This window comes from Entelurus aequoreus, linkage group LG04 (genome assembly GCF_033978785.1).
Source record: "Entelurus aequoreus isolate RoL-2023_Sb linkage group LG04, RoL_Eaeq_v1.1, whole genome shotgun sequence".
Taxonomy (NCBI): domain Eukaryota; kingdom Metazoa; phylum Chordata; class Actinopteri; order Syngnathiformes; family Syngnathidae; genus Entelurus; species Entelurus aequoreus.
This window is the reverse complement of record NC_084734.1, coordinates 29,673,752-29,694,688: the sequence shown is the minus strand read 5'-3', so window position 1 is coordinate 29,694,688 and position 20,937 is coordinate 29,673,752. Positions and strand designations below refer to the sequence as shown.

Below are 20,937 nucleotides of genomic sequence, written 5' to 3'. Positions count from 1 at the left end.
TTAAAAGATAAACAAAACACCACGTCACTGAATTTACCTCGGGGAAAATAATAAAACAGCTGTTTATTCATTTTGGGAGTGAACAGAGTTGGCAGAACGCTGGTTTGTAATCTATTAATAAAGTTTGACTGACCTATTTGACTGTTTTGTTGACATTCCCTTTAGCGCAGCTCCATCTAATGGATGCATAGGTGCGCCTTATAATCCGGTGTGCCTTATATATGAACAAAGTTTTGAAATATGCCATTCATGGAAGGTGCGCCTTATAGTTGTGGAAAATACGGTAGTTGCAGCCCTAATTATGTTTAACATAAGGGATTCCTGAGTGCTTTTTCAGTTTGACAGACCCAGTGTAAAGTAAACAATTGTATGGAGGACACCTTTGAGATGAAGATATTGCAGCAATACGATTATGTAATGTCCAGTCCTTTAGAGCAGGGGTCTCCAACCTTTTTTGCACCGGGGAACCGGTTTAATGTAGGCATTATTTTCACAGACCGGCCTTCCACGTCTGGCAGATAAATATAGCAAATAAGTGCATGAAAAATTAATGCATGAAAAATTTCACCATACCGTTGAATTAGTGGGTGCCCCTGGCCTCTTCCCTGTGCAAAAGAAGCGCACTATAGACTTTTGTTTTTTACTCAGTTTTGCAAGTAGTAGTAGTTTTTTTGGCTTTAGTGTCTAATAGCTTATAGGTGATACATCACATTCAAGGACAAGAGCATGGATATACAATAAAGCTAGAAATACTTGCCATTAGATCCAATATATAGATTTCTATTTCCATTTTAAAAGTTATGTATTCATATTTTGTGCAATATTTCAAACGTAGATACTAGGGCTGGGCGATATATCGCGGGTTTGTCTCTGTGCGATATAGAAAATGACTATATTGTGATATTCGAGTATGCGTTCTCACGCAGTTGCTTTTAGCTGCGGTCATTACACTGCATGCGTTTCCCACTCTTTCTTGTCTCTCCTTCTCACAGAGACTTAAAACAAGCGCACCTTCTTACATACGTCACGTGTGCAACGTCACACGCTCCCGCGGAGCAGACAGGTAGCGACATGGTAACATTAGCTGTGATGCTAACGGTGTGGTGCGGGTGGTAATACGAGAGAGAAGGTGCGAATCTGGTAACAAATTAAGGAAGAATTCATTCCCAAGAAAAACAGCACGGGGTCCATCGTCTGGCGGTGGTTTGGCTTCAAGCGGGAAGATGTTGAACAATTATGCGGCAAAAGCGTTGCTACAAAAAGTAGCAGCATTGCTAATGTTCAGCATCATTTGAAAAGTCACCCGCTAGAGAGTGAAGAGTGCTTGAAACTCTGCATGTCAACATCTCCGTTCGGTGCCACACCAACAAAATGCCAAAGCAACTATTTCCAGATCAACACCGTATGAAAAAAAAAAAGTCAACAACAGAAGGAGATAACGTCCGCAGGAACCTACCACATAGCGAAGGACATACACTGTTTGATTTCCTATTATGCAGCTCATTTTTATTTGATAGTTATTGAAATATCTTGTGTGTCATCATGCACAAAAGTGCACTTTATTTGTTTTAAACTATTGTAGTGGCGTTCTGTACAAAAAGTGCACTTTAATTTAGTGTTGTTTTGATATGTCATCTTAGTGACATCATGCACAAAAGTGCACTAATAGCTTGTTTTAAAATGTCCCTGACACTCTTGCACTTTCTGTTTTGGAAGTGGCATGAATGTTTGTGCCACTGCTTAATAACTGTTAATAAATACAGTTTTGGTAAATTGACTTAGTTGTGATTTCCCTCTCTGCATGAAAGTTTAAAATGAGCATATATTAATGCAGTATGAACAAGAATGTTTTAATGTAGACAGATAGAATCATCTTACTGCTGTGATTATATGCATCAAGTGTTCATTCAAGGTTAAGGCAAAATATCGAGATATATATTGTGTATCGTGACAAGGCCTAAAAATATTGAGATATTAATAAAAGGCCATATCGCCCAGCCCTAGTAGATACACTAATGTTAGCTTTCTTTGGTGCAATTTACCATGCGTAAAAACATCCGTTATTGCTAACTACTTGTGTAATAGGATTATGTGCAATAATACCAGCACTCTAACTTACTAGGCCAAAAGAGATGTGTATTTTTTTCCTTTATTATTATATCATATGCAACAATTTAGTACTTCTCCATCTGCGTTATTCACATTAACTTCGATGGTCACTTTGTTCATGATCTACCCTGATCTTAGGTCATCAACCTAGCTAGATGGAACCTAGCTTTTGGCTATGATTTGGCACCTTTACATTTGATATTTTTTAATGTTGTCTGTCTATCTGTGTTGGCCCCGCGATGAGCTGGCGACTTGTCCAGGGTGTACCCCGCCTTCCGCCCGAATGCAGCTGAGATAGGCTCCAGCACCCCCCGCAACCCCGAAAGGGACAAGCGGTAGAAAATGGATGGATTTGTATTCATGTGCATTGTCCCATGTGATAAAGATGTAACAAATATAGCAAATGGCGACTTCCTATTAGGAGTTTTATAATACAGCACAGTGTCACAGGGGTTAGTGCATGTGCCTCACAATACGAAGGTCCTGAGTAGTCCTGAGTTCAATCCCGGGCTCGGGATCTTTCTGTGTGGAGTTTGCATGTTCTCCCCGTGACTGCGTGGGTTCCCTCCGGGTACTCCGGCTTCCTCCCACCTCCAAAGACATGCACCTGGGGATAGGTTGATTGGCAACACTAAAAATGGGCCCTAGTGTGTGAATGTGAGTGTGAATGTTGTCTGTCCGTCTGTGTTGGCCCTTTGATGAGATGGCGACTTGTCCAGGGTGTACCCTGCCTTCCGCCCGAATGCAGCTGAGATAGGCTCCAGCACCCCCACCCGTGACCACGAAAGGGACAAGCGGTAGAAAATGGATGGATGGATCTATGAACAAGCTTATTCTACAGAAGCACTATAGAGAGCCTGCTGACCAACAGCATCTCTGTCTGGACTGGAGCCTGCAATGCCTCAGACTGGAAGTCTCTCCAGAGAGTGGTGAGGACGGCGGAAAAGATAATCAGGACTCCGCTTCCTCCTGTCCAGGAGATCGCAAAAAGCCGCTGCCTGACCAGGGCTCAGAAAATCTGCAAAGGCTCCTCCCACCCCCACCAAGGACTGTTTTCAGAGACAGAATAGTTTTGCCATTTTTTGAGAACTGGGTCAAAAACTAGGAATTTTTCTTGGTGCAATCGTGTTACATAAAACACATAACTGCTGGACTCTAGAAAGAGGTTCCGCAGCCTCCGAAGCAGAACCTCCAGGTTCTGTAACAGCTTCTTCCCTCAGGCCGTAAGACTCTTGAACGCATCATAATTAAATTATCCCCTCAACTCCCCCCAAAATGGATGAACTCGCTGGAATAAAAACGACAATATAACATACATCCATAAACGTGGACGCATGTGAAAAAGTGCAATATATTTATCTGTACAGTAACCTATTTATTTATTTATATATATGCACCTTATTGCTTTTTTATCCTGCACTACCATGAGCTAATGTAACGAAATTTCGTTCTTATCTGTACTGTAAAGTTAAAACTTGAATGACAATAAAAGGGAAGTCTAAGTCTAAGTGTGTCCGGCGAAAGTTAAGTAGGAGAAAATGCGGTCGGTTATAAATGATTTAATGTCTCTGCGCGGCTCGGTAGCAAATGCATCACAGACCGGTAACGGTCCCCGGACCGGGGGTTGGAGACCGCTGCTTTAGAGTGTATGCAAGACTTACACATGTTGAGCTGCCTGATAAAGCTGGTCATGTTGTTGTGCTTGAAGAACTTAGGGAGGATCTCCTTGGAAAACCGCAGCTCATCCAGCACCAGGAAACTATTGCCCTGCTAAAAAAACAACCAGAAGGAACAGTATTTAACTGCTGGGTGTCAACGGGTCCAAATGTTTAAAAGGTGCTGTTGGGTTTAATATCCTTGTTAGTTAGGCTACTACCATCAATAGATTAACGTGGACCCCGACTTAAACAAGTTGAAACTTATTCGGGTGTTACCATTTAGTGGTCAATTGAACGGAATATGCGCCGTACTGTGCAATCTACTAATAAAAGTTGCAATCAATCGGCTGTCAGCTGACAAACCAAATGCGATGTATAATGGGCATTTTACAAGATGCGTGAACATGTTAACAATCGAATTTTAAAGCCACTAGCGATTGCGAAGTTGACGCAAGGCTAATCGGCGTCACTGTGAGCTGTTTGGTGTTAGCTTCACTAGCATGCTTAACGCTAGTATGAGCAGTCACAGCATTACCTGACTCCAACAGATAAGTTCGTCGGTGTCCGCATCTTCCACCAAAGTCCACAGCTTGGTGAGGAAACCTGGCACGTTAGAGTTGTGTTTCATCTCCAAAACAGAAAGTATTTGACAAAGTAGCAGCGATGTTGTGCCTGTATGGTAATGGTTGTCACGGATGTGTATCTTTTTTTTAATACAACTTCCGTTTGCAGTGGTCGGCGCTGATTGGCCGAACGCCAATATTTAACACAAATCACAAGACAAATACAGACCATTTATACCACATTTATTATGGTCAATATATAATAAATGTAAAATTAAAATAAATAACATAAATATGAAAAATAAATTAAATATAAACAAAAATATACACATTTTCACTATTCTTATTCCTCAAAAAAAAAGTATTGGTAGAAAAAGCTTAAAAAAACAATTATTCATAACAATGTTATGTTTGAAACCTATTTGTGGAAGTAAACTTATAACACTTCTCTGAAGCAAAGTCAATAATTTCCTTATCACAATAAACTAGGATTTCCTTGTCCTATAAACCTGCATACGAAAGACTGTTCCCTGAGAAAATGAACTTGGAAAAATTATCTACAAAAATGTCTGACACCATGACACCTTTAGTGGACTCGAGATATGTCGTCACACGTCACACTTTACTGAAGTCTCAGATTGCTGTTCAGGAAAAGTAACAACGCTGTCGGCTGGCTGTGTGCGTGTTGCACGTTGACGATGCTCATTCGCTGTCTCCTGTGACGTGACTGGGCCAGCTCTATACTCTGCCAGGTACAGGGGTGTCCCAGCACATAGTAAGTTAAGTAAGTAATCAAAAACATCTGAAAGTGATGCTTGCACCCCCCACACGCCGTTTTTTTGTTTATATCGATACTTTTTTTCAGAAAAGTGATGCCAAATGAGTAGCGTGTGAGTATCGATATATCGATACCACAGGATCGATACGCACATCCCTATCACTCACGTGGAGGATTACACATGCGGCATGTGTAATCCTCCATGTGACATGCCAACAAAGTTTTAGTAGTCAAGTTAAACATGTGCATTTTCACCTTTTAGTTTTTATTTTCAAGTTTACAATGACTACAACGTTACCCATTTAGGTCCCAGACCTGAAATATAACTAATTTAAGTCTGTTTCGGCCATTTATTTTCGTAGTTTTATTTTGAAAATCTACTGCAATTTTTACCTATACTTCGGGCGAATTTTTCCCTGTGTTTTACCTTTTTAATCGCTTATAATCCGTTGTGCACATTAGCTAATGTATCGACGGACATTGTGATAGCAAGAAAAGTGGTACACACGATATTTTCAGCCTTCTCAACGGAAGGATTTGAGTTGTTTGAGGAAATGCTGCCTGTAAGATATAAAATGGGTCATTGTGCAAAAAACCCCGCGGAACTCAAAGCTGCTTCTTGGCGTTTCCGGTTTTCCGCAGAAAAAGTTAGTTTTGGTTTTCAAGGCTAGTGTGTTTTTAATTACTGTATAATTAAACCACTTCTTTATTTATGCCTAAAGTAAGCCTCGAAGTGATGTGTCGGCAGCTAAATTTAAATGTTCTATGTTTTAGAGCAAGTTATCTGCGAGCCACACCAAGGTGAGATGATGTTGTTTTGATGAACAGTGCTACTGGGAATGACGTAATATAACACGCGCTAATACTACCAGTATAACTACAGTTATTGAGTCTTTTTCATTACGTTTATTGCTGTGTTCATTGTCATTTTTTTAGTAACTACATTTGATTGTCAAACCTTTCTGCGCTTTGTTTGTCATTTTGTCTTGCAGTTGAGTGACGTGCGTGTTTATCATGGCTATAAGTGCAGAACAGGAGGCTTTAATTAGCCAAATGTTTGAAGCCTATGTTGCGGAATATCATCACGACGTCATTGTCCAGCTCTTTTCCGACAGCAGTGAAGACATTCATCAGCCTCTTGTTATCAATGCTATGACACTCTTTGAAGCCAATATGGAGGTACTAATACTTACAATTGTGTATTTTTTTAAAATACAATGATAACATATATTTACTAAAGGTTTTTTTTTAAATAGGGGTGTAACAGTTCGATTCGATATGTGTGTTAGCTGATACGATTCAGGGCCGATGTCATTTTTCCATCCATCCATTTTCTACTGCTTGTCCCTCTTGGGGTCGCGGGGGGTGCTGGAGCCTATCTCAGGTGGATTCGGGCGGTAGGTGGGGTACACCCTGGACAAGTCGCCACCTCATCACAGGGCCAACACAGATAGACAGACAACATTCACACTCACATTCACACACTAGGGCCAATTTAGTGTTGCCAATCAACCTATTCCCAGGTGCATGTTTTTGGAGGTGGGAGGAAGCCGGAGTACCTGGAGGGAACCCACGTAGTCACGGGGAGAACATGCAAACTCCACACAGAAAGATCCCGAGTCCAGAATCGAACCCAGGACCTTCGTATTGTGAGGCATACATACTAACCCTACGTCCATACGTCGCCACCTGCGATGAGGTGGCGACTTGTTCAGGGTGTACCCCGCCTTCCGCCCGAATGCAGCTGAGATAGGCTCCAGCACCCCCCGTGACCCCAAAATGGATAAGTGGTAGAAAATGGATGGAAGGACGTACTAACCCCACCGTGCTGCCGATCTCTTTTTTTTTTTAGAACGATATGATCCGAGACGATTCAGTGAGTTGAAATAAATTCAGTAATTTTTTAGTGTGATACTGGACACTGTAAGTGACGTTTCCTATTTTCCTGTTATTTTTGTTAGGGAATTGGGTATAAATGAATGGATACCAACAAGCAAGTAAACAATTAATGGCCAATGCATTCAAATCGTATTTGGATGAACTGCAACCAACACTTAAAGTTGAATTAACAAGAGGAAAAGGCCTCATTTCACAATGCAGGTCAATTCCTATTTTTTTGCCCTTACGTGACCTGCATTGGTTTTTTTTTCATGTCAGTGGGAACAGTGGGTTTCTGAATTTTTCAAATCCGACCCAGGCTTATTTCATGTGTGGAAATAAGTTAAGTTAAAGTTAAAGTACCAATGATTGTCACACACACACTTGGTGTGGTGAAATTTGTCCTCTGCATTTGACCCATCCCTTTGTTCACCCCCTGGGAGGTGAGGGGAGCAGTGGGCAGCAGCGGTGCCGCGCCCGGGAATCATTTTTGGTGATTTAACCCCCAATTCCAACCCTTGATGCTGAGTGCCAAGCAGGGAGGTAATGGGTCCCATTTTTTTATAGTCTTTGGTATGACTCGGCCGGGGTTTGAACTCACAACCTATCAATCTCAGGGCGGACACTCTAACCAATAAAACATTTTAAGTACCACTAATAGCTGATAGTCACACACACACTGCATTTGACCCATCCCCTTGTTCCACCCCCTGGGAGGTGAGGGGAGCTGTGAGCAGCAGCCGTGGCCGCGCTCGGGAATCAGTTTGGTGATTTAACCCCCAATTCCAACCCTTGATGCTGAGTGCCAAGCAGGGAGGTAATGAGTCCCATTTTTATAGTCTTTGGTATTACTCGGCCGGGGTTTGAACTCTACCGATCTCAGGGCGGACACTCTAACCACAAGGCCACTGAGCAGGTTAAATTGGCTATGTATGTGACGCGACTGCAGTGTGAATGCCCCTTGAGCAGAACATCATCAAAAAATTATAAGCATCATAATTATTCGCCAATATCAACGGTTACAAAATAAATAGTTGACAAATGAGCAGAAAACGGGTTAAAATAATGTTTTAGGAACTCACATCAATCAATGTTCCACCACTCCCTCGGCTACAACTGCTCGCCTACAGATATGCTCTTCGGAGCAGACATCCAAGCAAACGTCCCACAAACTCCCAGAGCCAAAATTCTTGCCCTCTTTCTTCCTAATCTTCCCCACGCAGTAAATCGGTTAAACATTGTTGACTTTGATTGAACAAAATCGTTGAAATTGCCATAAATGCGGCAGTACTAACTAGAATTGAAGCCATGTTGACTTCCGTAAACTGTGCAGGACGCGTGACGTCATGTCTGAATGCGGGTCAGTTTGCTTTCACCTTAGACCTATCCATCCATCCATTTTCTACCGCTTGTCCCTCTCGGGGTTGCGGGGGGCGCGGGAGCCTATCCCAGCTGCATTCGGGCGGAAGGCGGGGTACACCCTGGACGAGTCGCCACCTCATCGCAGGGCCAACACAGATAGACAACATTCACACTCACATTCACTGCCAATCAACCTATCCCCAGGTGCATGTCTTTGGAGGTGGGAGAAGCCGGAGTACCCGGAGAGAACCTACGCTAGAAACTTAATAGGATAAATAAATCACATTTTATTTGGGAATGTGAACAACTACATTAAAAGATTGGGTTTGACAAAAAAAAAAATTCAAAATGCACATCCTACTCTGTAGTGTGAACGTAGCCCACGTGACTTGACAGCAAGACTAGATGATGTGGTAAAAGCCTATGCAATGTAAATAGGCACCAAAAATAGCAAAGCAAAGACAATTGGAAGTGCGTCTGACATACCAAGCAAAAGGAGTCTCCATGCCAGGAGAACTACTTGAAGAAGTTGAAAACTTTGAGTATCTTTGAGCCACTTTTACAGCTGACGGGAAGTCTGACAAAGAGATCAGGACAAGAGTGACAAGAAACACAATTTACCAGGATTAAAAAGAGCAACAACATCTCAACAATCACAGTAGTCCACCTTTGTTCTTTATAGTCTTCTCCGCCTTTCTATATGGATGTGAAAGCTGGACAATCTCTGCAAGTTTAGAAAAGAAGATTGAGGCTTTTGAGATGAAATGCTATTGCTTCTGAAAGTCCCATACACAGTTCATTGAACCAATGAATCTAAAACTAGAACAAGAACTAGAAGAAAAGTGAAACATTTTTCTGTATGTTGAATTGTCCAGGTTGTACCCCGCCTACCGCCCAATTGCAGCTGAGATAGGCTCCAGCACCCCCCGTGACCCCAAAAGGGACAAGCGGTGGATAATGGATGGATGGATGGATGAAATTCAATTTTATTTACTCAACATAAGTTATCCCTTGAAGGAAGAAACCTCGAACACAGTGCAAAGCCACTTTTAAGTCAGCAATCCTCACCTCGATTGTGGCAAATAAACTATGTTTCTAATTAGTAGCATTATCACTCGAGGGCGGGGAAAAATTAAACATGCTACACTGCACGTGGTCATGCTGTAAGAGGATATGCTAACCGCTAAGCTAGAGATAGAATGCAAACAGAGATGGGGGGATCGGAACAAATATTGACTGTAACAATACCAAGTACAGTGTCAGTATATGGTCGATACTCCGGTGGTTACATCGATATTTTTATCATCAGAAAAGATGTTGTAATTTTTGTTGTTTACAAACTAAGAAAATAAGTCTCTGGAAACAGGAGGGCTTTAAGGGCAAATACCAAAGGGTTTAAAACAGAACCAATAGTAGGAAATGATTTAAATTGATATCGTTAGACCGAGATTCTGTGTTTTTGTCTGATTATAATTGTGTTAAAAAATGTATCTTGAAATATAAAATGACTTTGAAACTTTAAAGTGCCAGTATCAGCATTGGTATGGCCATTACTGCCCCTGTAACTACTTGGTATTGGGTCAATACTTACATTTGTGGTATCGCACAAAACTAATATTAACAACAGAAGAATAAGTGCAGCACAATTAAACAGAAGTGTAGCTGGAACCATGTTACAACAGAAAGTAACCACCTATTAAAAGAAAATTAGCAAGAATATGAGTAATAGTTTTGACAAATTAATACAACTGGAAATGACGCGGTGTTACTGCATACATCAGCAGCAAAATTAGGAGCCTTTGTAACCCGCTTTGAAATGGTTCTATTATCATTTACATACCAAAATATGTATTGTCCATCCATATAGTCCCTTGATGACCGCAACGATGACAATGGCCCTCAGTAGAAAAGTTTGGACAAACCTGAAGTACACATTTCTCACGCATCTCTCCATTTTACCTAAGACAACATTTTGGTCTGCCTCATGATGCCAACTTGTTCCGTGGTTGAGATACATGGCCGTCAACAACTAATGTGTACATTAAGCTGTATCCCCGTTGCACACTTCAATCTCATTTCATTGTCATTGCATTCCCACAGATTGGCGACTATTTCAATGCTTATCCCAACGATGTCCTGGCAATATTTGATAAAGTGTTGCACAAGTCAGCCCTGGAGTTGTCAAAGAAAGCTTCTACCAAGCAATCTGGACGACGAGCAGCTGAAGAGACGAGAAAGAAACACACTCTCCATGCCCGCATTACAGGTTAGTTTTCACATGTCAAATCTAACTTTCTGGGAATGTTGGGCATCGGAAGTCCCATTTACAGAGACAACATTATTTCAACTTCTGGAGTCCAGGGAAGACTTAAGCTGTATGCTTACTTTAGTTTTTTATTTCTTTATATGTTTTATATTTCATATAATAAATTTAAAAACAGTTGATCTTGCTTTGGTTGCTTTTCTTTTTTTTGACTGTAGAATTGTTTTTTTTACATTTGGACATAGTTTATTAAATTTTTTGGCCTAAACCTAAACTCAGAGTATATAGGGAAGAATGTAATGTGTAATAAAATATTATGATAAAGAATGCAAAAATAAGATGTATCATTTCAAAACGTAGGTAGAAATATATCAAACAACAAATACAATTATTTATTTACAGTCATGGTCAAAAGTTTACATACACTTGTGAGGGACATAATGTCATGGCTGTCTTGAGTTTCCAATAATTTCTACAATTCTTTATTTTTTGTGATAGAGCGATTGGAGCACATACTTGTTTGTCACAAAAAACATTCATGAAGTTTGGTTCTTTTATGAATTTATTACGAGTCTACTGAACATTTGACCAAATCTGCTGGGTCAAAAGTATACATACAGCAACATACATTATCAATTTTGGTGATGTAGAAAAGTTACAATCAAATCAAATTAGCTTCATGGTATGGCCTCTTAACTTCATGTGAGTGATTATGATTGATGACACCTGTTGACTTCTCTGAGCCCATTTAAATAGGGCTCATGTGATGCAGTCATTAGACTCGGTTGCAATTGCAATTGCGATAACGGGAAAGTCAAAGGAACTCAGCACAGACCTGAAAAAAGTCTACAGTTTGCTGCTGATCACATGGACAAAGATAAGACCTTCTGGAGGAAAGTTCTGTGGTCAGATGAAACAAAAATTGAGCTGTTTGGCCACAATACCCAGCAATATATTTGGAGGAGAAAAGGTGAGGCCTTTAACCCCAGGAGCACCACACCTACCGTCGAGCATGGTGGTGGTACTGTTATGCTCTGGGCCTGTTTTGCTGCTAATGGAACTGGTGCTTTACAGAAAGTAAATGGGACAATGAAAAAGGAGGATTACCTCCAAATTCTTCAGGACAACCTGAAATCATCAGCCCGGAGGTTGGGTACTTGGGCGCAGTTGGGTGTTCCAAAAGGACAATGACCCCAAACACACGTCAAAAGTGGTAAAGGAATGGCTAAATCAGGCTAAAAGTAAAGTTTTAGAATGGCCTTCCAAAAGTCCTGACTTAAACACCATTGAGAACATGTGGACAATGCTGAAGAAACAAGTCCATGTCAGAAAACCAACAAATTTAGCTGAACTGAACCAATTCTGTCAAGAAGAGTGGTCAGAAATTCAACCAGAAGCTTGCCAGAAGCTTCAGGATGGCTACCAAAAATGCTTTATTGCAGTGAAACCAGCCAAGGGACGTGTAACCAAACATTAACATTGCTGTATGTATACTTTTGACCTAGGAGATTTGGTCACATTTTCAGTAGACACATAATACATTCATAAAAGAACCAAACTTCATGAATGTTTTTTTGTGACAAACAAGTATGTGCTCCAATTACTCTTATCACAAAAAAATAAGAGTTGTAAAAATTATTGGAAACTCAAGACAGCCATGAAATTATGTTCTTTACAAGTGTATGTAAACTTTTGACCATGACTGTATGTAATGTAGTAACGGGCACTTTTATAATGACATTTGGTATTTACGTATTTTGACCATTTTAAGCATATGCATTAATTTAATAAACGCATCACATTTTTTTTTTATTTTTTTTTATTCATTACTGATTTCTGCTCACGTCAGACTTTATGAGAGCCAACAAACATAATAAAACATCACTTACTGTACAATGTCTGCTGTCATTAGGATGCCGACTGCTAGGATATTCATATATCCCCATTTAGATGAACAATTTCCTAATAATCCTCGCGAAGAGACAGGGTGGGGGGACCAAGCGCTTTTCGTGTTGTTCTCGCCAGTTACAGGCCCGAAACGGCTGTCAAACTGTCCAAACTTGTTGGATTATATTCTCATCCATCTACTTTTCAGGTGAGATGGATGATTTATGACCTACCATAAATTTACAGGGCGCAAGGAAGCGAGGATGCAACAGACTACTCGATGATGTAAACATTGGCACACAAGCTTGTGATCACGACGGCGCTATAAATAGATTGTCTGCGTTAGCGCTTATAATAATAATATTACTAATACTTGGTTATTATTCAAGTCATGAAATGTAAATGGAGTATTGTTGGCCGTTTTTGAATGGTTATTTATTGGATTTTATGGGCGGAATAATGGAGCTCGCATTGGCTCCACTCTATGCGGACTTTTATTTACGTTCATTCAATATTTAGAATGCATTAAAAAAACCCATCTGTCGTCATGTCTTTCATAATGGTTGTGAACGATAGGCAAAATTCTCAAAAATTGCAGTTCTCCCTTAGGACAGATGTGTTTCTCCACATCAGTTGTCCACATGGTGGCAGTGTTTACTTACTCTTCTTCCACTCCCTCAGCAACCAAATGGCCTGTAGTGCTTTGTTGGTAGATTTGGAGCTGTTTTAACCAGTAAGTCCTGGCCCAAAAGCGCATCCAAATACACAGCAAATGTTTCAAAACAAAGACCAAATCGTAGAAAATATCATTGATCATAAGTGTGGTTTTACTTGGCTAATTTACATCATTTTAAGACTTGTCAAAGTCTGCACCCTTTATTCGACTTGAAAGGCGGCGTCTGGTGAGTGCGTTGCATGTTGGATTCACTAGGGACTGTACTTAGAGGGGGGGGTTACCCACATATGCGATCCTCCCCAAGGTTTCTCATAGTCATTCACATCGACGTCCCTTGTGTGGGCTCTGTGCCGAGGATGTCGTTGTGGCTTGTGCAGCCCTTTGAGACTTTTGTGATTTAGGGCTATATAAATAAACATTGATTGATTGATTGATTGATCTTAAACCTAGCAGATGAATTATACACACCGTCATTATAATTGACTCCAAAACCATATTTACACATCAAAGAAATCCTAAATAACCTAACACTGACGTGGTAAAAATTAGGGGTTGTAAAAAAATGTTCCATCCAAATTCAAATCGCGATTTATATGTAGACAAATTCTAAATCAATTCATTATTTTATTTCAAGAATTTATGAAAAAAAAAGAGTTGTTGCAAGTTTTTTAAAAATGTATTTAATTTTTTTTACAAAACGTTTTGGATTGAAATCATTAAACAACTATTATTGATACTATTATTATTATTATTATTATTATTATTATTATTATTGTTGTTGCTTTTATTTCTTTTCATTTTGTTTAGCATTGTATTTGTCTGTCTTCTCAATTGAAAAAAAGCTAGGATTGAGTTGGAGTTGGGGTTGCGGTATTTTCTTTTATTAGATTGATTAACATTCTGTGATTTTTGTAAATAAAATGTTGAAAATACATTTTAATAAAGACGTTTTTTAGGCCAACACTGCACATATAAGTCGTACGTAAGCAGCCAAGAGGAACTTTTGTAACCTGTAATCTTGTTTTGAAAAGCCCTTTTAAAAAAAAGTATATACCAAATAATATATTGTGAGAATTGTGTTGAATAGACAATTCATTCTCCATCGAATCGAACCGTGAGGTTCCCAAAGATTTCCACTTCTAGTTAGAACCCTACCTCACAAATGTGAGTACAACCCCACACATTTTTTGAGCTAATATATTCTGCTTTACTATACTAGAGAACTTAAGTAGTAAGTGCACATTTAAAGTAATATAAATTTACTAAACAGTATAGATTACTTGCAATCAGTATATATTTATTATCCATTGCAAATGAGTCAACACACTGTTATTATTGTGTAAATATCTGGCAACACAAGCGAGTAGCAGGATAATTGTGTCTTTTTTGACAGTCAAGCATGAAGGTGTACAGTGCATGAGTGCATCTGGCACTTGGGAGCTGTGGTTGATTGCCGGAAACATAAATGCAACCATGCACATAACTTTTGTAGGAACCACAAAAAATTGCATTATTGGCTTTATTTTAACAAAGAAATCTGACGGTACATTAAACATTTGTTTCTTATTGCAAGTTTTTCCTTAAATAAAATAGTGAACATACTAGACAACTCGTCTTTTATTAGTAAGTAAGCAAACAAAGGCTCCTAATTTAGCTGCCGACGTATGCAGTAACATATTGTGTCATTTATCAATCTATTATTTTGTCAAAATTATGAAGGACAAGTGGTACAAAATGAATTATTAATCTACTTGTTCATTTAAATGGTAAACGGGTTATACTTGTATAGTACTTTTTCTACCTTCAAGGTACTCAAAGCGCTTTGACACTATTTCCACATTCACCCATTCACACTGATGGCGGGAGCTGCCATGCAAGGCGCTAACCACAACCCATCAGGAGCAAGGGTGAAGTGTCTTGCTCAAGGACACAATGAACGTGACTAGGTTGGTAGAAGCTGGGGATCGAACCAGGAACCCTCAGGTTGCTGGCATGGCCACTCTCCCAACTGCGCCACACCAGTATTTACTGTAAATATCTGCTTACTTTCTCTTTTAACATGTTTTATCTACACTTCTGTTAAAATGTAATAGTCACTCATTCGTCTGTTGTTTGATACTTTACATTAGTTTTGGATGATACCACAAATTTGGGTATCAATCTGATACCAAGTCATTGCAGGATCATACATTGGTCATATTCAAAGTCCTCATGTGTCAGAGCACAACAGTTGTTATGTTATCATCTCTTTAGACTCCTATTGATTAATATCAATTCATTGTTAATTTCCTGTTAATAGCGGATTACTTTCTGCTGTTACACAGTTTCATCATCACTTCAAAAGTTTACTAAGCATTTATCTCTGGCTAGTTTAGCAATTAGCATGCATGCTCGGTGTGTAACATGTTTGACAGCATCTTACAGTCTTCCAGTGATAATGATAATTGACTAGCTAAGACATGTAGTTTATTTGCTACAATAAAGATGATAATTATTAACTCAGAGGAGCGACTCCATACTGTGTAGGGACATGCAGAGTTAGTTGCTTGCACCCTCTGTCATCTGAGGAGACACACATGAATGAAGTATCAGCCAGAGGGCATCGGCTTTTGTAATCTGCATTGAAAGTCTGTGGAAAGACATAACACAGTGCTTTAGAGGAGGTGTACTCACTTAGATATTCAGTAAGATACTGCACATGGTAGGGCTGGGGCGATATATCGAATATATTCGATATATCGCGGGTTTGTCTCTGTGCGATATAGAAAATGACTATATCGTGATATTTCGAGTATACGTTCTCACACAGTTGCTTTTAGCTGTGGGCATTACACTACAGGCTTTTCTCACTCTTTCTTTGTCTCTCCTTCTCACAGAGACATAAAACAAGCGCACCTTCTTACATCAGAATCAGAATAGTTTTATTGCCATTGTTTGAGAACGGGTTCACAAACTAGGAATTTTTCTTGGTGCAATCGTGCAACATAAAACACATATAACACATATTTGGTAATAAAAAGAGCTGTACTGAGCTATCAGATCTTGTTATAGACTTAGAAGTCACATACTGTCGTGCGTGCAACGTCATACGCCCTCGCGGAGCAGAGAGGTAGCGGCATGGGTAACGTTAGCTGTAATGCAAGAGGAGAGAAGGTGCGAATCTGGTAACAAATGAAGGAATAATTAATTCCCAAGAAAAACAGCATGGGGTCCATCGTCTGGCGGTGGTTTGGCTTCAAGCGGGAAGATGTCGAACAGACAACCATAATATGTCAAGTATGCAGCAAAAGCATTGCTACAAAAAGTAGCAGCACTGCTAATTTGTAGCATCATTTGAAAAGTCAACCGCTAGAGAATGAAGAGTGCTTGAAACTCCGCATGGCAACATCTCCATTCGGTGCCACACCCACAAAATGCCGAAGCAACCATTTCCAGATCAACGCCGTATGAAAAAAATAGTCAACAACAGAAGGAGATAACGTCCACAGTAACCTACCACATAGCGAAGGACATACACTATTTGATTTCCTTTTATGCAGCTCATTTTTATTTGACAGTTATTGAAATATCTTGTGTGACATCATGCACAAAAGTGCACTTTATTTGTTTTAAATTATTGTAGTGGCGTTCTGTACAAAAAGCACACTTTAATTTAGTGTTGTTTTGATATGTCATCTTAGTGACATCATGCACAAAAGCACTAATAGCTTGTTTTAAAATGTGTCTGACAATCTTGCACTTTCTGTTTTGGAAATTACATGAATGTTTGTGCCACTGCTTAATAACTGTTTAATAAATACAGTTTTGGTAAATGGACTTAGTTGTGATTTCCCTCTCTGCTTTAAAGTTTAATAATTAGCATATATTGATGCAGTATGAACTATAATGTTTTAATGTAGACACATAGAATCATCATACTGCTGTGATTATATGCATCAAGTGTTCATTCAAGCCTAAGGCAAAATATCGAGATATATATTGTGTATTGTGACATGGCCTAAAAATATCGAGATTTTAATAAAAGGCCATATCGCCCAGCCCAAGCACATGGTAATGACATCAATTTAATTGTTTATGGATATCTGCAACTGATTGTTCAAGTTCAGGTAGCATTATTATTACAAATGTAGCTTACCACCATCAGGTGTGCATAAATAATGGGTTCCCACTTCTCTGTGAGCGCTTTGAGTATCTAATAATAGAAACGTGCAATATAAAATCTAATCCATTATTATTTATTATTATTCAACACACCCATTGATGAGGCTAGTTTGGATGCTCACACCCAAAATAAATGGCAATATGTCAAGTAGATCCCCACTATTGCAGGTATACCTTTTAATGACTCCCCGGGAAAGGCGAAAATAAAAAACAATGGGAGCACTCATTAAAAAAACCTTGACAAAAATATTTCTGATATGCTAAACCCTATACTATGCCTCTTGCAGTTATTAAACACAGACTAGTCTTAAAAATACAGGCATAAAGCACACAGTATTGTACTTGCAAAACACTTGCACAACATCACGTCTTGACAAAGCATCTTCCTGCTGGGAAATGTTGAATGAAGTGACTTGTGAGACCGCATCTTCTGCTGGGTTCAGAGCTCCAGCACACGTTTTCCCCACCCAGAGATGGCGCCATTAAACTACTTTCTACCATTAAAATTTTTTTTAAATTACATTTTAGGTAGAGAAAGTGAATAAGTGGGGGATCTTCTTTACCATATAGAGTTAGATAGATAGATAGATAGTACTTTATTGATTCCTTCAGGAGAGTTCCCTCAGGAAAATTTAAATTCCAGGAGCAGTGTACAGAATTGAGATCGAATTTAAAAAGTAAATAATAAATAATGGGGGTATATGTTATTGTTTTGCCATTTGTCACCCGAGTACCCCCTCACCCCCCCAGAGAGGAGTTGTACAGTCTGATGGCGTGTGGGACAAGGGAGTTTTTGAGTCTATTAGTCTTGCACTTGGGATGAAGCATTTTAGCAATGAACAGGCTCCTCTGGCTACTGATAACGGTATGCAGAGGGTGACTGGCATCATCCATGATGCTCAGTAGTTTTTCCACAGTCCTCTTCTCTGCCACCGTCACCAGTGAGTCCAGTTGTATTCCAATCGTAGAGCCGGCCCGCCTGATCAGTTTCTCCAGTCTGGAGCTGTCCTTCTTAGATGTACTGCCCCCCCCCAGCACACTATGATGTAGAACAGGCAGTTAGGCAGTAGTCTTGATATTAAGATGCACTATTATGTGGGCTCTGTACCGAGGATGTCGTTGTGGCTTGTACAGCCCTTTGAGACACTTGTGATTTAGGGCTATATAAATAAACATTGATTGATTGATTGATATTACATGAAATGTATAGTAAAACCCTCTCTCTCGCTTGTCCAGGACTACCAGTCTGTCCAGAGCTCACCAGAGACACTATTCCTCGATCCAGGGACGTAGGCCACTTCTTGTCTGTCATTGGGACTGTTATTCGCAGCAGTGTTGCCAAGGTAACCACTTAATGTGCAGCAGCATTTACTATACAGCAGTGTTTCTTAACCATAGAGGGCTTCCAAAAAACGTGTTCCCCAGCTGTGGTCCGTAAGGGCCGCAGTGATAATCAGTTGTAATACACTTTTCCACCACTTGCGGCAGTAATGATAATCTTAAATGAACAGAAGAAGTCATATAGGAGTTTCTTAAGCGCAAAAATGATGACTAAAGTGTTACATCGCCTTTCCTTTTTACAACACTCAGTAAACGTTTTGGGAACTGAAGAGACCACAATTTTTTAAGCTTTTCAGGTGGAATTATTTCCCATTCTTGCTTGACGTACAGTTTAAGTTGTTCAAAAGTCCAGGGTCTCTGTTGTCGTATTTTAGGCTTCATAATGCACCACACATTTTCAATGGGAGACGGGTCTGGACTACAGGCAGGCCAGTCTAGTACCCGCACTCTTTTACTACGAAGCCACGCTGTTGTAGCATGTGCAGAATGTGGCTTGGCATTGTCTTGCTGAAATAAGCAGGGGCGTCCATGAAAAAAGACGTTGCTTGGATGGCAACATATGTTGCTCCAAAACCTGTATGTACCTTTCAGCATTAATGGGGCCTTCACAGATGTGTAAGTTACCCATACCTTGGGCACTAATTCACCCCCATACCATCACAGATGCTGGCTTTTGAACTTTGCGCCTATAACTTTCCGGATGGTTCTTTTCCTCTTTGGTCCGGATGACACAACATCCACAGTTTCCAAAAAACTATTTGAAATGTGGACTCGTCAGACCACAGAACACTTTTCCACTTTGCATCAGTCCATCTTAGATGAGCTTGGGCCTAGCGTAGCCGGCTGCGTTTCTGGGTGTTGTTGATAAATGGCTTTCGCTTTGCATAGTAGAGTTTTAACTTGCACTTACAGATGTGGCGACAAACTAGTTACTGACAGTGGTTTTCTGAAGTGTTCTTGAGCCCATGTGGTGATATCCTTTACACACTGATGTCGGTTTTTGATGCAGTACCGCTTGAGGGATCGAAGGTCACGAGCATTCAATGTTGGTTTTCGACCTTGCCGCTTACATGCAGTAATTTCTCCAGATTCTCTGAACCTTTTGATGATATTACGGACCGTAGATGGTGAAATCCCTAAATTCCTTGCAATAGCTGATTGAGAAATGTTGTTTTTAAACTGTTCGACAATTTGCTCACGTATTTGTTCACAAAGTGGTGACCCTCGCCCCATCCTTGTTTGTGAATGACTGAGCATTTCATGGAAGCTGCTTTTATACCCAATCATGGCACACACACCTGTTCCGAATTAGCCTGTCCACCTGTGTGATGTTCCAAATTAGTGTTTGATGAGCATTTCTCAACCTTTTCAGTCTTTTTTGCCATTTGTGCCAGCTTTTTTGAAAAATGTTCCAGGCATTAAATTCCAAATGAGCTAATATTTGCAAAAAATAACAAAGTTTACCAATTCGAACGTTAAGTATCTTGTCTTTGCAGTCTATTCAATTGAATTTAGGTTGAAAAGGATTTGCAAATCATTGTATTCTGTTTTTATTTACGATTTACACAACTTGCCAACTTCACTGGTTTTGGGTTTTGTAAAATGTACTGACACTTGCATAACAAGTAGCTTTACATGTTACTTAAAACTATGAACTAATTTCATCTTATGTAGCTGTACATAGTGTCTTTGTTTGTGTACATGCTTGGTTTTGTTTTGTGAATGTAGGTTGATGTTGCATTATTAATTCTTAATAGAGAAACAACTCTTTTAATCCATCATCCATGCAAGATCAATATGCTTTACAATCACACCGCCCGTGTTAATACAACCTCTAACACCATGTATTTAAGGTGTTTGACATCCATTTTAAAAAGCTGCTTGCGATCCAATTTATACAATAATTCATTGTTTCCAAGCATATAAATGTAGCGACTACTGTATGATGCCATTCATCTGTGTTCGGTTTTAATTTCTGGTTGGTTTTCGTATCAATTTTCAACAAGCATTTCTTTCTCCCACATCCCTAGGTCCTAGAGTACGAGCGTGATTACATGTGCACCAAGTGTCGCCATGTGTTCGCGCTACAGGCAGACTTTAACCAGTTCTATACATTTTCCCCGCCACTGGCCTGCCCTAATCCGGATGGCTGTAACTCCTTCAAATTCACTTGTTTGTCTGGAGGGTCAGAGCCAGCTGCCTGCAGAGATTACCAGGAGATCAAAATACAAGAGCAAGTAGGGTCCATGATGCTGTGACAC

At 39.8% G+C, this 20,937-nt stretch overlaps 2 protein-coding genes across 3 annotated transcripts in view; one reads left to right on the top strand and one right to left on the bottom strand.

Moving 5' to 3' along the window:
- Positions 1 to 4,486, bottom strand: part of LOC133648449 (heat shock factor protein 2-like) — a 28,483-nt gene extending 23,997 nt beyond the window's left edge. Inside the window, exons 1-2 of one of the 2 annotated variants that reach the window (XM_062044548.1) lie at positions 4,303 to 4,486; positions 3,771 to 3,879 (exon numbers count right to left, since the gene is read on the bottom strand). In XM_062044548.1, coding sequence (XP_061900532.1) covers positions 3,771 to 3,879; positions 4,303 to 4,395 — 202 coding nt within the window. In that variant the 5' untranslated portion in view covers positions 4,396 to 4,486. The remainder of the gene's footprint in view (positions 1 to 3,770; positions 3,880 to 4,302) is intronic. The other variant, XM_062044549.1, reaches the window with a different exon arrangement.
- A 1,265-nt stretch (positions 4,487 to 5,751) lies between these two features.
- Positions 5,752 to 20,937, top strand: part of LOC133647792 (DNA helicase MCM9-like) — a 40,680-nt gene continuing 25,494 nt past the window's right edge. The window contains exons 1-5 of the mRNA XM_062043490.1: positions 5,752 to 5,909; positions 6,101 to 6,287; positions 10,449 to 10,614; positions 18,572 to 18,678; positions 20,707 to 20,913. Of these exons, the coding sequence (XP_061899474.1) occupies positions 6,123 to 6,287; positions 10,449 to 10,614; positions 18,572 to 18,678; positions 20,707 to 20,913 (645 nt within the window). The 5' untranslated portion in view covers positions 5,752 to 5,909; positions 6,101 to 6,122. The remainder of the gene's footprint in view (positions 5,910 to 6,100; positions 6,288 to 10,448; positions 10,615 to 18,571; positions 18,679 to 20,706; positions 20,914 to 20,937) is intronic.